The 20,297-nt window shown below is 41.3% G+C and overlaps 1 protein-coding gene across 2 annotated transcripts in view; it reads right to left on the reverse strand.

Annotated features, from left to right (window-relative positions):
* LOC130570423 (short transient receptor potential channel 5-like) overlaps nucleotides 1-20,297 on the reverse strand; it is a 39,810-nt gene that overhangs the window by 12,588 nt on the left and 6,925 nt on the right. For both annotated transcript variants that reach the window (XM_057360727.1, XM_057360726.1), the window contains exons 2-7: nucleotides 14,754-15,180; nucleotides 12,338-12,859; nucleotides 4,480-4,816; nucleotides 2,926-3,065; nucleotides 1,951-2,273; nucleotides 56-251 (exon numbers count right to left, since the gene is read on the reverse strand). In XM_057360727.1, the coding sequence (XP_057216710.1) occupies nucleotides 56-251; nucleotides 1,951-2,273; nucleotides 2,926-3,065; nucleotides 4,480-4,816; nucleotides 12,338-12,859; nucleotides 14,754-15,140 (1,905 nt within the window). In that variant the 5' untranslated portion in view covers nucleotides 15,141-15,180. The remainder of the gene's footprint in view (nucleotides 1-55; nucleotides 252-1,950; nucleotides 2,274-2,925; nucleotides 3,066-4,479; nucleotides 4,817-12,337; nucleotides 12,860-14,753; nucleotides 15,181-20,297) is intronic.

The following is a 20,297-nucleotide window of genomic DNA, read 5'->3' on the forward strand; positions in this document are numbered from 1 at the left end:
ACAATCACCAGTTGTAAATTTCAATTGATTTGCGTTTGTGTTGGTTGTCACTCACAGCGATGAGCTGATAGGAGTTGTTCATCATGGCGATGAGCATGTTCAGCAGCACCACCAGTGAGATGACGTTGTAGGTGCCGAACATTGTGGCACCTACAAACTCTGTGAACTCATGCCGAGCCTTCACATTAGTAACGTATAGATTCAACAACCCAAACACAGACCAGAAGAGAGACTGAAGGGTCTCAAACAGCCTATCAGAGAGAGAAAAGGATGAATAAGGCAAAGCAGAAACACATGTACACACAGTAAAATGTGAAAATAATCCTGCTGTGAATAAGACATCACAAAAGGTTAGAATAGAAATTCAATTTAAACACTGTATGTTAGTATTATATAACAGGTTTGCAGAATAAAGAACGTCCGACAGGTTAAAAATCACACAAGGATGAGTAAATGGTTTTTTCATTTTCCCTTTACGTAAATGTGTAAGTTCAGAAGAGTGGGAGATTTACCTGCTGCTATTAATTCAATTTGTAATGTTATTTTGGCACTGCCGTATAGACAGACTTAAACATGTATGAATTTTGTTGCATAACATCATACGTGTTATTTATGTTAAAGAAGGCTGTCAACAATCTATAGTTAATGTGATGAAATACACCTTGAAACAATTGGTTAGAAATGGCAAAAATGGAAGTCAGTTCTGAGTAAAGCATCCTTTCCTCACAGATGCTACTGGGTTTGATATGTTATGTTAATATATGAAGTGCGTCCAAATACAGCCACTCTATAAATACTGTACACCAGAATATACCCCCACTATGAATAATACCCCCACTTCCTTGAATACTAAACCAGAAAGCATCAATGTGTTCATAAATGTGTTTATGTTAGAACAAATCGAAAAGTCGTGCTTCGCAGAGCTATTATATGTTTTGATTTTAGTTTTATTTTGTTTTTATTAATATTTTTTAATATTTTTTATTAAGTTTTTATGTTAATTTTAGTTAAATATTGATCAACTTTGTTATATGCTGTTGTCATTTTATTATTTATTTGTTTATTTTATTTTTGTTGCTGTATAAGATGAATTCATTTTTATTTTAGTTTTAGTTTTGTTTACTATTAACATTTTAGTGCTTTAAACTCATTTCTGTTCATTTCTGAGGCAACATTTACATTTTTCATTTAGTTTATTTATTCCAATTTTTTTAGGCCTTTATTTTATTTGAAACAGAAACGCTTTCAAAGTTTTCATTTTAAAATAGCCTTGGTGCAGCATCCCAATTCGCTTACTTATACTACGTATAGCCCTAATAGTACTGTTTTGTTATGGAAAAAAAGATACATTTTAGTGCGTATAGCAAAACAGTATGCACGCACTGGGACAATATGACACGAAACAGAAAATGTACATTTATTAATTCAGTGAAGCATCGCTTCTTAAATATCAATGAGGCAGTGGAGCGCCACATTATCACAGTGAGATGTGGGTAATATCAGTCGTTTGGGTGTGTGCTCAGGAAAATCTCCAAATTTTGATTATTACATTTACGTTGTTACTGAGGAAAAAAAGGCTTCTGTTACACAATCATCAACAGATGCTGTCACAAGATCATATGACTTGTTTTATGATGTCTCATCTTATAAAGCTCATAAGCATTTGCACTCTTCATTTCGACCTCTGTGGGACGTGAGCATTAAACTGTGTGTGGCATCTCTGCCACATCATTTTCATTGATCAAATGAACTGCATGAGCTTTATAATGTGTGCATCACAGTCCATCCATTTGATTCAGTCATCAAGAAAGCTGAGCCATGTGAACTGTTAAAGGGATAGTTCACCAATGTCTTAATCTATGTCTCATTACATGACGTATGAAATGCTAAATAGGTTTTTTCATCACAAATGTATTGTTTCACTTCAGAAAATGTCTGAACATGACTCACGTGGAGAAGGCGTTGTTCTGCCTCTCACAGCGGATCCCTTTACAGTTGTTGGGCTCGTCTGCCGCTTGCGTCTCGTAGTAAAAGTAAAGCTGGTTGAGGCCGTTGGCGAAGGCCAGCAGCACCAGGCAGTAGATGAAGAGGAACTTAAGGATATCCAGCAGCATCCGGCCGAGAGAGATCTGCAGAGGACCCAGATGAGAGTTGGCGGTGAACAGCGAGATGAGACGCAGAGAGCTGAAGATGTTGGCGATGGCGAAGAGAGCCTCGGCGATGAGGGTGGGGTGCCACATCTCCCAATCCACACGAGGACGAGAACTGTTGTACTGATGGAGAGAGAAGATACGTTCATTTAATTGTGGTGAAAAGAGTATATTCATTCTTTTATCAATTCAACTTTTTTCAATTGTTGAAGGATTTAGGAGTGTTAGTTCAGGCTAACGTGAATTCGTAATTTTATTCATTGTTGCCAGGTTGTCAATTGCTAATCGACGTAAATAATCATTTTTATTTGACTCCCGGTGTGGAGATGAGGATTTTCAATGGACTATTTTAAATGAAAAATGTAGGCTGTTTTTTACACAAAGCTATTGTATGGCTTCAAATTAATATAAAGTAAAAGTTTATTTTTTGTACTTTTTGGAGCATATAGGTGAATTTTTTTTAAAACAGCATACTGGTTTAGAACGACAAGAGGATGGGTAAATTATGACACAAAAAACGTTAATAAAAACAATTTTACTGTTTTATTTTACAGAATTTTCAAGTATTTTTGACAATGGGTAAAAAAAGTCAAATTACATGCAAATCATGTTATTTTACAACTGACTATATTATTATATGAAGTTATATAATATATATGATATTTTACAAAAAAACAATATTTTACAATTTATTTTTGAAGCCCCATCTGCTGGAATGTACTTTTTAAACGTTTTTTTTACAGTGAATATCTGATCATGGATACTTGTCTCATACCTTAAAGTAAGCCACCATTTTAAGAGAAATAGTGGCCAAATAAAGAGAGTTCATGGCAAAATCCATCAGATTCCACCAGTCATGGATGTACTCGGTGAAACCTCCATCCCACATCTCCTTAATCTCTGCCCAGATGAAACCTGCAAAACATTAAAAACAAAATATAACAGTGCTCGCATTCATTACACAGCAAAGTAAAAATAAGTCCTAAATTGTTGTTATTGTTTTTCTGTAGTAACACAAAACACCAAAAACATTTACCGTGCATAAATTAAGTTTTTTTTAATAATATTGTCATAACTGATTCCAGTGCAACTTGAGTAAAAGAAAAAAAACCTAAAATGCACATCAACACTAGAATTGTTTTGATGTTGTTTGTGTTTTGAGGTTTTAACCCTCTGGGGTCTGAGGGTGTTTTGGGGCCTTAATTGCTAAAAACACATTAATTGCTAAAGTCTTCTTTCACTGTAATCAGAACCAACTGCGCTACAATAACCATCCGTAAAGTTTGACCAACTTCAAAATAAAAGACTTTCATTTTTGAAAAAAATTTCTTTAAATAGAACGAAAAAATAGAGAACTGAGAACCTGTACAGAGGAAATCTTTGTTGGCAATTTTATGACAATTCGTAACTTTTTTACTCATTACTATTATTATGAGGTGGCCTATTCATATGTAAGTTTGACGTTTTGGTACAATCTGCGATTAGGTTTGGAGGCGGGGCTTATAATCATATGGTTTTGTTGGATTCACATTTTGCAAATGCCTATTCATGCAAAATGGCAACCTCGTGAAATAGTGAAATTAGGTTGGAAAATGACTTAAAATAGATATGTATGCTTCAATGCTCACTCAGCAGCCAGATTAGCATTTTGTTTTCACATTGGCAAGAACAAAGCAAACGTCATCTTCTCTGATTTCACCTGTTCCTTCACGTGACTGGCATCATTTACTTCAAGTCTCCACTTGTGGCTTCTTCCGGTCTTGTGAGAAAAAACCTCAAGCCATTATTATTGAGCCTTAATGTAATCAATCGTGAACTGCAGCTTGAGATATGATTTCCTCAGCTTTTGCCTTGAGGATAATAAATGATCGAATCAATAATTCATGAGGTTTCAATCATTTAACCACAGGGATAAGACGGCAGCTCTATCTGTGCATTAGGCCAATTTTATTGCTTGAGAAATGAGCCAACTAAATGAATATTACACAATGACGTTTCTCCATTATTCCAGCGAAATGAATATTTGAAGCATTTTTACATTTTGCATCACAGCACAATGGAGCACTGTAATTTCCCCGTGTGGATTTCAATGTCATTTCTCCAATTAAAGAGCTCTGAGATGACAACAAACACACAGTTCCTTTGTGTTCTGTGGAAGAAAGTCATACAGGACTGAAATGACAAGAGAGTAAGTATATGATGACAGAATTTTCATTTTTGGGTGAACTATCCCTTTAATGCAGTCAAGTCATTTTTCGATGAGAATTGTGCGCAAATTGCAGTTTTACTAAAGAAACGTTACGTTTACGTTCAACTGTGCCAGTCTTACCCAGAACCCAGGGTAAGATCATCCACTCTACAATGGTTGGCGGAGGGCCCTGCACATGCAGATCGGTTTGCACGATATGCTGTGAGGCGAGGAGGAGGAGGAAGAGGAAGGTCAGGTAGGAAGCGGTGTGGCAGATGAACTTGATGAAAGGTTTCTTGATGAAGAGACCCAGAGTGCTCTTCGGAGCCAGGAGGTATACGAGGGAGAAGGCGGGGAAGAGCAGGCCGATGATGAAACAGGTGACGAGCTTAACTGCCCAGTGACGTCGTCTCCAGCCTGGGAAACCATCGTACCACAGTGTGGCCAACAGCTGCTGACAGTTGGGCTGAGCTACAAACTGCAATGAGCAAAAACAGAAATATTTGATTTTAGGACGAATACCGAAAACTGAGGTGTGATGGGTCACCATCATGTGTTTGGGTGGGATAAGGCATTTTAACATCATTTTAAGTCCTGAATACGAATTGAAGGTAGCAAGGAAGATAGTTGTCATTTTAATAGTAGTAGTAATATTTATAGTCATTTTAATTTAATAGTAGTGACATTTAAAGAAAGTGCAGTGAGTTTAGTTTTTAATAATATACTGTAATTCTTGTATTTATTTTATTGAATTTGTATAGTGCTACCTGGGGGTATGTACAGAAAGTTAAATGATCAGTAACATTTTACAATAAAGTCTCATTCCATGACATTAGTTAATGTGTTACCTACAAGACAATGAACAATATAGTTTACAGGCATCTTTGTTAATGTTAGTTCTTACAAATAGAATTGCAAAATTATTGCGTGGTGTTACTAAAATATGTAATGGCATAAAAAATATTTAAAATTGGTATTTAAATCATTCGCGTTTCCTTATATCATCACTGTCCTTCTGAAACCTTGTATCTCCATATTTTGCTATTTTTTGTCATAAATCTTTATTATTAGTCACCGTTTATGTTTGTTACTGGGTTTTGCAAAAAATCTAACTATTAAAAAGTGCTCAACCAAGTCAATTTAATCACCACAAATTGAATAATTTAAAATGTACTGTTTTTTCCATTTCCTGACAAACAGTGCATTTGGACATGCAAGGTTTTGGAAGGCCAGCAATGATATTATGTATTGTATTAATGTTATTTATTACATTTTCGTTTTCATCACACACTCTTAAAAATAAAGGTGCTTAAAAGGTTCTTCACAGAAGAACCATTTTGGTTCCACAAAGAACCATTTAGTCAAAGGTTCTTTAAACAACCATCTCTTTCTTATCTGAAGAACCTTTTTTCGCCACAAAGAACCTTTTGTGAAACAGAAAGGTTCTTCTGATCTTAAAGGTTCTTCATGGAACCAAAACGTTCTTCTATTGCATCAAAGAACCTTTTGAAGCACCTTTTTTTTAAGAGCGTAGGTGAATAATTTTTTATAATATTTATGTACTTGACCGTTTTTATGGCGTAAAGATAGTGGTAGATCACATAAAAATGCATTTGAATTCTTTTCTTTTCTGTTATTTTATTTTTTATGTTAATCTTTTTAACACCACAGTTTTAAGACAGAACATGTACAGTATTCAAGATATCACTGATAAAAATGTTTGTTGCAAAACTTTGCATTTGACAAACTATTTGGTCAAATGACTGATTTCCTCTGTGGTGTGTTCCTCTGTATTTTCAGAAGAATCATCTTCCTGTCATTCCAATTTAAAATCTAATTTTGCATCCGATGGAGACCACGGAGTGATATAAGAGCCGTGAAACTGGCACGGCTATAGGAAATCAGTTGCATTTGCAAAACTCTCCAGCCACAGCATGCCCCAAGACTACTTTACAGAATTTAAGATTAAATTTGAACTCAATGCAGACCACAGATCTGCTACAATTGATCTTAAAATGACCATCACTTAGCTTTGACATTAAAAGCTAAACTTATTACGAACACAAATTACAAGAAACAACAGCATGTTTAAATGCTTCTTTAGTAGGTAACCTTTAGTCTGGTATATGACATGTAAAAAGGATTTAGCATATACTTTTGCCCAAAACGTACCTGCTGGTGGGGTTTCGAATCAAATGAATCACAACTCATATAAATAAAGATAAGGGCCGGATCTGTCTTACAAAAGATAAGTCTATGTCTATGTTGTCTATGCTGCGTTCAGAAGTACAATTTCCCTCACAGATAAATCCCGGCACTACTCAGAAATGTTTCCTTTAAACACAATGCATGTATAAAATGATGTGCCTGCCCGCAACAACTGTGTAAATAACATTTCTCCAATCTCATTTTCTTCCATTGCCTGACCTACATTGCTATGCTTCATTGCGTTTTATTAACGGAGCCAATTCTGCAGTTCCTATTAAACACAATGATTCATAACACAACTGCAATAGCACACTTGACTGTCATCTCTCTCATGATAGCGCTGTGAGTTTATTCCATCAGCACTAGAAAACAACTGTTCCTTTTACCACAGACAAACAGTTTCAGTTTACTTTCAGAAAACTTTTCCATCTCTTGGTTCAGTAAATCTTTCCTTTTCCCCGTTCCGCATGCAGGAGATGTGTTGACGATGAATGAAAAATTCCACAAAAAGTCTAACGCAGTGGTTCCTAACCCTTTACTGATCTTAGTTCTATCAAAACATTGCAGTTTAATCAGATATCTATCATAAGCTGCTTATAAAATGCTGAAGGGGAAATATGATCTTGTGGTAAACCGGAATTAATCCTTGGTTGTAGTGTTGCTTTCGTCAACGAAAATTATGACGAAATATGGTCGTCAACGAACCTTTATCACGTGACGAAAACGAGACGAGACACAACGTAAATGCTGGTCATGTGACGATGACTATAATTAAATGTATAATGCAATATTGTTGACGAATAAAAACGAGACTAAATGTGGTTTACAAAATAAAACTATGCTAAAATGTCTCTTCAATTTCGTTGACCAAAACGAGACGAGACGAGATGTTATAAGTTCCCTATCGATACTTCACTCGTACTGCATAGCAGGACGCTGTGGGAAAACTCCTTTTTCTCTGATGACTGAAGCTTTACAATAATGCAGTGAAAACTGCACAGCCATTGGTGCTTTCAAAGTAAAACTTTGAGCCAATGGCAGCGAAGATGCACGGACCTATGGCGATGGTGCCTGCCAAAAAGGGCGGGGCTTATGGCTATATAAGCAGACACATCACCGTAGGGTCCTCAGATTTCTTCTCCTTCAGCGACGACTTCTACCTCGCTACTCGGACTGATAGCTTCGCCGTCGGAAAAAGCATTGCAGCGGACTGGACCTCTCTGCTCAGCGATTCGCTGGTTCTCAGCAGCGCCGGTTCCTGTTCCCTGCCGCCATCCAGCAAGCTCTAAAAAAGCAAATTTTCCATGAGCAAATTTCCTGCGGCGTTGTTGCAAATGCCGCGCCATCACTGTCATTCGTGTGGGATATCTCTGCACCCCGCCGATGGTCACGGCGAGTGCGTCTCATGCTTGGGAGTTTCCCATGCTCAAGACGCACTCAGAGAGACGGAATGCCCTCATTGCGAGAACATGAGTCTCTCCTCTCTGCGCTCGCGGATAGCTTTCTTCTCAGAGAGCGATTCTGCTTCTCGATCCCTCCCGCTTCACTCTACGGAGACGAAGCAGCGGGGTAGAGGAACTAAGCGCTCGGGGAAGCGCGAGCTCACGTCCCCTCGGCATACCTCGCCTTCTCCACAGAGAGAAAATTCGCCGGTTCGTTTTTCCCAGGCCGACCAGCGTCCGCCGGCGTCTGCCGGAAGCGAATTCGAGGAAGACGACAGCATGTCGTTAGCGGTTTCAGACGGGGAGGAGCTGTTGGGCTCGGTTTTCGACCCCGCCCCCCTGCCGTCTATAGAGCACAGCGAACCCGCGTCGGGTCTGGATTCCGAGCTTTTTCGGGTCCTTACTAAGGTTGTGGAGGAGCTGGGCTTAGAGTGGTCCTCTCCGGGGGAACCCGCTCGCAGCCGCCTGCACGAATGGTTCCTGCCGGGGCGCCGCCAAGCCTCTCGTCAGCGAACTTCACCGATCAACCCGGAGGTTCACGATGAACTCACCAGGTCATGGCGCGCTCCCTACTCAGCCCGTCTACGACCCTCTTCTTCCTCCGCTCTCACCTCGGTTGACGGCGCAGAGGAAAAAGGATATGAGAAGCTGCCTCCCCTGGATGAGTCGGTGGCCGCACATCTGTGTCCGCCCTCGGCCATCGTTTGGACGGCAAAAGCGGCCCATCCCTCTAAGCCATGCAAAACCACCTCGGCCCTCGCTGGACGCGCATTCTCGTCCGCCGGCCAAGCGGCTTCAGCATTGCATTACATGGCAGTGCTTCAAGTGTACCAGGCCAAACTCCTCCAGGGCATGGACGGGTCCGGTACAGATATCGCGCCCTTCAAAGAACTGCGGAGCACGACGGATCTCGCCCTACGCGCCACCAAGGCCACGGCCCAGGCGATAGGCAGATCGATGGCCAGTCTCGTGGTGCTCGAGCGCCATCTGTGGGAGAGATCAAGGAGATCAAGGAAGCAGACAAGGTCCCCTTCCTCGATGCTCCAATATCCGCCTCTTCGGACCAGCAGTGGAGGGTTTTGCGGAACGCTTCACCGCAGCGCAGAAATCTTCGCAGGCCATGAAGCACTTCCTGCCCAAGAGACCCGGGTCCAGACCTGCGTCGGCTAGCCCCAAGCCAGCACCAACTCAGCAGCCGGTGAAGGCCACGCCCCCCGCTGCCCAGAAGGTAACAGGAGCTGAGACGCGTCAACGATCTCGCTCCGGGAGACGTTTCCCCCACACTCAGCGTCAGGGACCCCGGCCAAAGATCACGCTGGACCCTGCGCCTCAGGCACCATCCTGAGACCGAGGAAAGGAAGAGGAAGGGACTGTGTCTCGCTGCGGCTGGACCTCCTTCAAAGAAGGCTTTTTTGTTCGCCCAAACACCCCGTTCTGTTCCAGGTGCTGGCAAAAATGTGTTTTTATTCCAAAATGTGAATACCGGGTCTGTTCTAACGCCCGCACAACCCACCGCTGTTATAGCGGGCACTTATATAAAACACAAACATTGTCAGAAAAAGAGCAACCTTCCTCTTCCACTCTCCACAGGAGTCAAGCCCCCGAAAGGCGGCATAAATCCCCAATGCATTCAACCCCTTGCCATACGGGCCGAGGCCTGGCGGGCCATCCCCGGGATATCGGATTGGGTAATGGGAATAATATCTTGAGGATATTCACTCCAGTTCGCTCGCAGACCCCCGCGTTTCCGCGGGATGATCACCACCCGAGTCCAGAGCGCGAATTCACATGTTCTGCGCATGGAGTTGGGGAACTTACTGGACAAAGGAGCCATAGAACCGGTTCCTCCAGATCAAACCGAGTCGGGCTTCTACAGCCGCTACTTCCTCGTACCCAAAAAGGATGGCGGTCTCCGCCCCATCCTCGAGCTCAGACATCTGAAACGCGCCCTTATGAAACGGCATTTCAGAATGATTACACTGAAACAGATCCTCTCGCAGATATACCCAGGGGACTGGTTCTTCTCCCTGGATCTGAAAGACGCATACTTCCACATCCAGATAGCCCCCCATCACAGACGATTCTTGAGATTCGCCTACGAAGGGGTTGCATATCAATACATGGTCCTTCCATTTGGACTGTCTCTAGCTCCTCGCACTTTTACAAAGTGCATGGACGCAGCTCTATCCCCTCTCAGGCAGACGGGAATCCGCATTCTGAACTACCTCGACGACTGGCTTGTTCTAGCACAGTCAGAGGAAGAGCTAAGGTCCCACAGGTCCCTCCTCCTCAGTCACCTGGAATGCCTGGGGCTCAGAATCAACCTTGCCAAAAGCGCACTGTCCCCCAGCCAACGGATTTCGTTCCTGGGGGCGGTTTTCGATTCGAACCGTCTGACGGCCAGAATCGTGCCAGACCGTGCCCTTCGGGATTATATGATGTTTTCGTTCCACTTGTAGCATGGTGGGATTATACTGGTTCCCCATAGCGTCCTGCTACGCAGTACGAGTGAAGTATCGATAGGGAACGTACTAACGTAACCTCGGTTCCCTGAGATACGGGAAAGAGTACTGCGTTCCTGGCCGTGCTTACAAGCTGCATATGGTCGTCGCTTCAGTCGAAGTAACCTGAGGACCCTACGGTGATGTGTCTGTTTATATAGCCATAAGCCCCGCCCATTTTGGCGGGCACCATCGCCATAGGTCCGTGCAGCTTCGCTGCCATTGGCTCAAAGTTTTACTTTGAAAGCACCAATGGCCGTGCAGTTTTCACTGCGTTATTGTAAAGCTTCAGTCATCAGAGAAAAAGGAGTTTTCCCATAGCGTCCTGCTACGCAGTACTCGTTCCCGTATCTCAGGGAACCGAGGTTACGTTAGTAACCGAGTACGTTATTTCGTCTGATGCTTTAACCTAGATGACATCCACTCAGACAAAAAATACTTTAGTGAACTATAATAACTTTAAACCTCTCTAGCTCCAGTGCTATGTGCAAAAAAAGTCTGCATTAATGTACTGCATTCTGTATGCTACTACACGGCACTGAGGGCAGTCACTCTTTTCCTGTTGGTTCTTTGCAATGCTGGCAAATGTAACCTTGAAGTTGACTTGAGAAATCACTTCCATTTGTTTTATTAATAAAGGATATTGGAAGTAAAATCGGTCTGAGTTATGACAAATACTTTGATTTTAATAGTCACACAGCAAGAAAAAGAAAATTTGTATAGGAAAAAGATGCATCGAGAATCATTTTATCATGGCATCGCAGCCCTCTGAATCGTAATCGCATCACATCATGTCGTGCCTAGAGATTCCCACCCCTACAGATGGCCGTAAATTCAAATCAGAGCGTCTTCCTTGTCTGGAATGGATTTATTCTTAAGTCTATAAGGTAACAATAATACAATAAGATAACCTTGTTTGAAATGGGTTTGGCTAAAATAAAATTTTGGTTTCGTCTATACTACTAGGTACTTATACTATATTTACTGGGTTAAATAGAATTGCATTACTAAAAAGAGACTAAAATACAATTTTCATAGACTAAAACTAGAGTAAATGTCATCAGTTTTCGTCGACTAAAACTAGACGAAAATAGTCATGGATAATTCTGACTAAAATAAGACTAAAATGCTCAGCCTTTTAGTCGACTGAAACTTGACTAGACTAAAAGGAGTATGAACGTGACTAAAACTAATAAAAACTAAAATGACAGCTTGACACAAAGACTATACTAAAACTAAAATTAAAACAGGCCGCCAAAAACAACACTACTTGGTTGTGATGTTATGGTGGGTTTTTCAGTTATCGCACCCCTGACCTTGATCTGAGAGAGAATGAAAGTCAGCACCATGAAAAAGGCACAGGAACAATCATTTGCACAGTTCACTCAAAAATAAAAACACTGTCATTATTTACGCACCCTCAAGTTGTTCCAAATCTTTATAAATCATTACCATAGTAGAAAAAATAACTTTATAAATTTCTTTGTTCTGTTGAACACAAAAGAAGATATTTTGAAGAATGGAGGTAATGGGGCACTTTTGACTACGATTCTATGGTAGTCAATGGTGACCAAGAACTGTTTGGTTTACAAGCCTTCTCCCAAATATCTTTCTCTGTGTTCATCAGAACAAAGAAATGTATACAGATATGAAACAACTCGAGGGTGAGTGAGTAAATAAATGATGACAGAATTGTTATTTTTGGGTGAACTGTCCCTTTAAGTTATGAAAATGTTTTTACAATGTTATAATGTTTAGCTAATGTTGATTAAATGCTGGAAATTAAATATGAAAATGTATTAGTTAATATATTACATTATACAGTATATTAAAATCTTGAATCCTCACCTCTTTCTGGTGGTACTTGATGGCTAGTTTGAGTTTGGCCAGGTCTCTGCACTCACGTGGGTCCAGCTCATCGCTGTGGTCATCGCTGTGGTTCAGGATGGTCTCCAGCTCACGAGAACTGCGCGCCTGATCCAACAGGTCCTTAGCAAAAAGTTTACACTGTTGCGAGAGCTCGTCGTACTCCTGACGAAACTCGTTCTCCACCTTACTGAGCTCCTTCAGCTCCCAGCCCAGCCTGAAGGCCGTGAGGATGGGGTCCTCGCTGGACAGGGCGATGAGAGAGGGGCTGGCCAGGGTCTTGTAGATGTTCAAACGCGAGCGGGAATGCCTCAGGCTGTCCACTTCTGAGCTGGACACGCACTCGACGCAGTCGCAGCGGATCTGGTGCGGTCGTGGGATAGTGACCTTGCGTTGGACCAAGAGCTTGATTATCTCGTAGTTGTTGGTGTGGGCGGCCAACATGATGGGCGTAATATCAGGTGTAAACTCGGAAAACTGCGTGTCCATCAAGAGGGAAGGTACCTATATGAGAGAAATCAAAAAGAGCGATAACGTGTGAATAAAATTGCGTTATAATGGAGGTATTGTCAAATTTATTAGATCTGTGTCATTCATTTGAATTCTGATGCTTTTTAAAAATATTTTTGTCTCTGAAAGCCAGTTATAATGTCAATCAATCATAGCATTCAATTATTACATTAACTGTTTATATTCGTCATATTTAAAATGTTATGACCATTATATCATGGAAAAAGTGCAGTATAACCTATGTCTCAAGTTTTGCCATTTATTTTTAGGTTTTTAAATTAATGTTTTGTTTTTACTACACAGCTCTCTGGAATGCTTGATTCTGATTGGTCGGCCGCGAAGTTTCTTATTAACAACTGATAAACCTGATACTGTAACACAGACCCATCTGGATACTGCGAGTCAATTTGATTTGTTTAGTTTAGTACAACGACATAAATTAAATATAAATAAGCTTAATAAAAAACATATGTCAGATTATATATTTTACAAATAATTCAATCAAACCGCATGTTTATCAAATTGCATGTTTCGCTATCGGGATTTATTTTGTGATAGCAACAGCTAGATCCCTTACTCAACAGAATGACTTGTTTTTGAAGCTCAAACGCTCTTTTTGTTGGCTAGAGAGAATATGTTGAGCTCTGAACGTTACTGTATGTTTTCATAATCCATAGTACAAACTCGTTTATCTCAGAAGATCAAAGAAAATTGGATCCCTCGTGACGTGACGTCTTTTACGCGTTCACCCTGATGTCTACATTGCACTTGGGAAAGGCGAGTGATTAAATGTAAAGATGTTTTCCAAAAGCACCATACATTTCCAAAATGGTGGTAAAGCCACACAGTGAATACAAAGTAACTGAAAGGGTTTCAAACTGTGCTGTCTAGAATTTCACTTCCAGCCATGAAAAAAACATACAGAACAAATTTCCGCAGCAAAGCTTGCAGCGTAAAGGCCCGAAACGCATATTAATTCCTTCTTTTAAAAACAGCAATGCAATGCAAATAAGTTCAGCTCAAACTTTGCAATAGTTTAAGCAATCATATATTATACATCATTACCCTTTTTGTGCTTTAAAACCAGTGTTGGGTGTAGTTATTAGTTACTGTGATTTAATTACTTTTCCCTTGAAAAAGTAAAGTAAGGGATTACTCTAATTTTTTCTGTAATTTAATTACAGTTACTTCTGATGAAATTGAACTAAATACTGTGTAATATATTCAATAGTGGAAATGACATCAAAATTATGTCTAGCTTTAAAATGAATGCTTTTAATGTATCCTTATCATATTTGTATACTTTGGTCAGTTGATAAGAATAATTTATGTAGTTATTTATTATTCATTTGAAAGAATGGTAACACTTCAGTATAGGGGGCAATTCTCACTATTAACTAGTTGTTATTAGCCTGCCTGTTATTGGCATATTGGCTGTTTATTAGTACTTATAAAGCACATATTCTGCATGACTACATCCCTAATCCTACCCAATACCTTAACCTAACAACTACCTTACTAATTAGTAATAAGCAACAAATTAAGAGTTTATTTGGGGAAAAAGTCTTAGGTAATGGTCTGTTAATAGCGGGAATTTCCCCCTATACTAAAGTGTGACCGAAAGAATTAAATAAGTCGTTTCATGTCTATCCTTGAATCAATTCAAATCAAGGTTGATAAAAAAAGTAATTAGTAATAAGTAATTAAATACTTTTTGGAGAGAGTAATTTGTACAGTAATCTAATTACACCATTGAATATGTAATTAGTAACTAGTAATTAATTACTTTTTCAAAGTAACTTTAAACTAGCTTGCTATTCCTAACCTTTACGAAATCGCCTAACTAACGAAAATGTTCATCTTCAAAGTAAGTCACGCCATCACGCACCTGTTTCTCGCCCGTCAGCTTCCTGTAGGACAGCAGTAACTCCACAGCTCCCACCACCTCCTTGCGGATGGCGTAGAGGAGCGCGTCACCCATGTGCATGTCATGGCTCAACAGAAGCTCCATCACCTCCAGGTTTTCATTCTCGATAGCAATGAGCAGAGCGCTACGGCCCAGCGGGTCCAGGCAGTTGATGTTGATGTTGTAATAGATATCGGCCTCCTCGAGGGCCTGTTTAACTCCAGCATAGTCGCCCTTCTCCACCGCCGTCAGGTAAGCCCGTTCCTTCGCTGAAAGCTCGAACTCGGCCCGGACGATCTGCAGTGGGATGCGGTCACGGTACGGCGAGTTATCGGCCCTCTTGTAGTACAGCTGCGCCATGGGTTTCATAAAGACGTGCTGACACAGGCTGATACAAGTCCAAAGCAAGCTGAGCAAAGATGAACATACAGTCAGTTAGAGGTTTCAGAGTAATCATTGCATGGCCACACTGTGAAATAAAAAAGTTCAGAGCCAAACTCAAAAATTTATAGGGACCGGTAACATCTAAATTGTTCAACTGTGTCAGTTTCATAAATGTATCACTTTTGGCCAGGTGCATCATAAGAGGAGGGGGAGTACAGAGTACACAGGGTCCGGAGGGGGACCTGATATTTTGTCGGGGGGTCCCAAAACATAAGCGATGTCCTTGCTTGTGGGAACAGTCTTTCACAAGCATTGAAAACTTTAGATGAAGTTTTACATAGAAAATACATAGAAAAGTTTTTGAGTTGGAGAGGACTTACATTTTTTGCTGTGCATTTGGCATGGATTTAGATGAGGACGATAATGTTTAGTCTCATGCTCTCTTCTACTCAGACAAACAGCTTTCCTGTAACAGTCTCCAGTGGTTAGAGCATGGTGCTAGCAACGCCAAGGTCATGGGTTCGATCCCAGGGATTGCACATTCTCAAAAACAAATTTCGCTTGGGATAAAAGCCTCTGCCAAATGCATAAATGTAAACACACCTGTTTGACACATACATAGTAACAAAACTGCTGGAGTGCCAGACATATTCTGTAAAATAACAGTTTTATTCAGTAAAATTACATGGTTTCTCAATTTTTCTTGTAAATTTGCAGGGTTTTTCTGTAATTTGACGGTTTTTGGTCGTATTTTAAAAATCTGCAAATAAAACAGTAAAATTGTGTACAATTACAGTATTATTATTTTTTTGGACATTATGCATTAAAAATCTGTAAAATTAATTATTTCGTATTTCAAAAATACGTGAAAAATCTGCAAATAAAACAGTAAAATTTTTTACAATTACAGTTTTTTTACATGGGACGTCATTTCCTAGCTTTTCCTATCTCTTTGGTATAGAAAGGCATATCGGTTAACAGACCAAAATTTACAATGATAAAATGATTCAGTTCTTCTAGATATTGGCAAAAACTTGATAATATAAAACAATTTTGTTGTCTTTTACAGGAACTCGTCATATTTGTTATTGTCGCTATTGTGTGAGAGAGATATTTTGTTTTGTTGTTTGTGACTGGACAAATGTCTGACATTCTCTCTGAAGTCTCTTACTCATAAACTAATAAAAACAAAAGTAAATCTGTTTCTAGGAGTTTTCCTGAGGGTTCATGTAAGATATTGTTGAAAAATACCATCTACCATCTGTAGCTCTGTACTCATTCGGATGTATCTCAGAACTCAAGCTGTCTTGTTTTCATAACTTTTCAAAATATGGATCGTTGTTGAGATGCTTTATGGGACTGTTCATTAATTCACAAATGGTTTTCTTTATTTGTTGATTTGAAAAAAGTCTAAAAAGTAACTCAAAAAAGTGCAAAATCCAACAACATACTGTAAATACAAATGGTTAAATCTTAATCAAATACGGTTGGCACCAGTGGTCCTGTAGACTGTGCGCCAGCAAGTCTTGGCTCTTTCTCCACTGTCAGGTGGGTCAGGTGTGAACTGTGAAGCTAAGATGAGATAAGATTAGTGTCAGCCGGTTGAGGATGTCTAACTGTGCGGTAAAACGTGTTTTTTCCAGTTTGTTTAGGCTTGATTAAAGCCTGATTTCCATCGAGTGCTGTACACCGTAGCGATTGAAACTCCAGATTCATCTATCAGAAGTGATTTCACTTAACAACAGGGGTCAATATCCGCTACACTCTACTACTTCAAGACAAGTGTGATGCCCTTCTGAAAATATATTCTTGTGTTCCACAGAAGAAAAAGTAATGTACAGGTTTTGAATGACAAAATGCCGCAGCAAAGCATCCAAACTTTTGTAAAACTCAATGTGTCATGGTTCTGCCACAAGACCAAGAAAAACATGACAAGATGAGGCAGAGCCATGACAGAACCTCGTGTTTCATGTGAAGGGAGGTAATTTTGGCCCTTATGGCTCGTCATACTCTCTCCAGGTCTCGTCATTGTTTCTGCCCTCTTGTTTCCTCGTTAGTGCTCGTTATTAGTTCATGCCCCGCACCTGTCCTCTCTTGATTTGGTCCCTTATTTAATGCCCCTTTGTTCTGTCCTGTGCTGGTTATTGTGTTATCTGTCATTCGTCTGGTGAGTTTTTGGTCCCTGTCAAGTCTAGTTTAGGTAATTGTAGTCCTTGTTTATGATATCTCCAATCTAGTTTCAGTGTAGTTAGTCTTAGTCCTGTCTTGTCATGTTGTGATCTTCCCTTGTTTTATTGTTACCTAGAGATGGGCAGATGAAGCCTCGTGAAGCTTTTGAGGCTTTTTCCTGATTGTACCAAAAATGATTCAAAGCCTCAAAGACAGACCCTACCAGTGACATCTAGTGGTCATCTGCAATAATAGAAGCCACTTTCTAATGATTCACATCTTGTTGATTCCAGTTAACACAAAAGCAATACTCAGCAATACCAGCTGTATCTTCAGTCTGAGAATCATTGTCCACACAAGAAAGCGTTACAACGTTTTGAAATGTCACTTTACTAGTAAAATGTTTAAAATATGTTGCAATATGCAATTCAGTGGATACCTCTTATGGTTGAACTGATTATAAGGACATCCCTGGCTTTAGATTTTCTGATTTGCATTAAGAGCATTTTGCGTATCCTTATAATGAATGAAGGCACGGCAAAGATTTGAATCAGTCACATCGCTTCAGGTGTTTAATTGTGACGTATGAAGCCTCAAACGTCATCGGTCACGTGATCACATACATTTGATACAAGCCTCGACACAGTTTCGAACCAGTCTGCTTCAATAGAGTATAACTGTCATGTACGAGGTGTGCGACACGGAGAGAGGACCCAAGTGCAGACAGGGTAAGGGGTAAACTAGACTTTAATAAATAATAACAAGACGAAACAAAAACCCACGATGGGGCAAAACCAAAACACGGGTATACACAAAACCAGGTAAGGGGAAACACGTAATACCTGGTCACATTACAAAGCTACACATAACAAACATGGGGATACAAAAAACTAACTATACTAACAAAGACTCAAGACACGGACTCACCACACCGTCACACACGAGTGACAACAGAACAATGATCAGCACAGGACAGAAAACACAGGGACCTTATAAAGGGAGACAAAACAAGAGGGAACAGGTGTGGGGCATGAACTAATTAACAATCAAAACGAGGAGACGAAAGGGCGGGAACAGAGACGCAACACCGGAGAGTGGAAGGCCAACAGGGTCAAAATGCTTCTCTCCACATAAAACAAGAGGTTCTGTCATGGTTCTGCCACTAGGTCAAGAAAAGCAAGACAAGATGGGGCAGAACCATGACAGAAGCCCCTCCTTAAGGAGCAGCATCCTGATGCTCCTCAAGGAACAAACAAGACTAGACAGACTGTCACAAAACAAACATAACCATACAAAATACGACCAAAAACATGATACATAGAAAAAAAAGTCCAAACAAAGACATGGCGCCGGCTGGAAGGCCGGCTAGATAGCACATGGTGCCAGCTGGAAGGCCGGCTGGACAACACATGGCGCTGGCTGGATGGCCGGCTGGACAACACATGACGCCGGCAGGAAGGCCGGCTGGACAGTACATGGCACCGGCTGGAAGGCCGGCTGGACAGGACATGGCACCGGCTGGACAGGACATGGCGCCGGCTGGAAAGCCGGCTGGACAACATGTGGCGCCGGCTGGATGGCCGGCTGGACAGGACATGGTGCCGGCTGGATGGCCGACTGGGAGGCCGGCTATCACCGGCTGGACAGGCCTGGATGTCGACATGACAGGACAGGATGTTGTCGGCTGGGCAGCACTCTCTGGCAGCTGGGCAGAATCTCCGACGGCTGGGCAGCGCTCTCTGGCAGCTGGGCAGCAAACAAGGACAAAAACAACACAAAAACAGAGTCGACTCGACAGGCCTGGGCACCAGCTGGGAGGCCTGCAGGGATCTGCGGTGGGAACAGGACACCGGCGGCCTCAACCCTGGAGGGGAATCCAACGACCTCAACCCTGGAAGGGAGCCCGGCGGTCTCGATCCTGGACGGGATTCCGGCAGTCTCGACCCCGGAAGGGAGTCCGGCAGTCCCGACTCTGGACTGGAGCCCAGTGGCCTCTACCCTCGAAGGGAGTCCGGCGGATACAACCCTGGAAAGGAGTCCGGCGGCATTGACCCCTCCCGCTGAGATCCCGCTGTCTGCTGGGTCCAGAATTGGCTGATCATTCTGTCATGTACGAGGTGTGAGACACGGAGAGAGGACCCAAGTGCAGACAGGGTAAGGGGTAAACTAGACTTTAATAAATAATAACAAGACGAAACAAAAACCCACGATGAGGCAAAACCAAAACACGGGTATATACAAAACCAGGTCACATTACAAAGCTACACATAACATAAACATGGGGATACAAAAAACTAACTATACTAACAAAGACTCAAGACACGGCCTCACCACACCGTCACACACGAGTGACAACAGAACAATGATCAGCACAGGACAGAAAACACAGGGACCTTATAAAGGGGGACAAAACAAGAGGGAATGTGGGGCATGAACTAATTAACAATCAAAACGAGGAGACGAAAGGGCGGGAACAGAGATGCAACACCGGAGAGTGGAAGGCCAACAGGGTCAAAACGCTTCTCTCCACATAAAACAAGAGGTTCTGTCATGGTTCTGCCACTAGGTCAAGAAAAGCAAGACAAGATGGGGCAGAACCATGACAAAAACAGGCTTCGACGCCTTAGTGTCAAACGTCCCATCTCTAATGTTACTCCCTTGTGGGTTTTTGTTTTGTTTCATTATTAAAATGTCTTGTTAACCCCTTACCCGCTATCTGCACTTGGGTCCTCTGTCCATGTCTCACCCTGTGTCATGACACAATGCCGCTCAGGTGTCTCTCTTTTCCTTTTCTTTGCTACACTTCTGGTGTGTCATGAATGTAAACATCAAATGTGATCACACGCCATTATCAATCCACACACTTTGATTTTGCATTAACCTGTGTGACTGAATAACTTTAATGAACGGCCCAGGTTGCCTTGCATCACTAACGCTTCTCTAATCGGTACTCTATTAAGAAGTCATTGATTG

This window comes from Triplophysa rosa, linkage group LG19, assembly GCF_024868665.1.
Source record: "Triplophysa rosa linkage group LG19, Trosa_1v2, whole genome shotgun sequence".
In the NCBI taxonomy this organism is placed as follows: Eukaryota; Metazoa; Chordata; class Actinopteri; order Cypriniformes; family Nemacheilidae; genus Triplophysa; species Triplophysa rosa.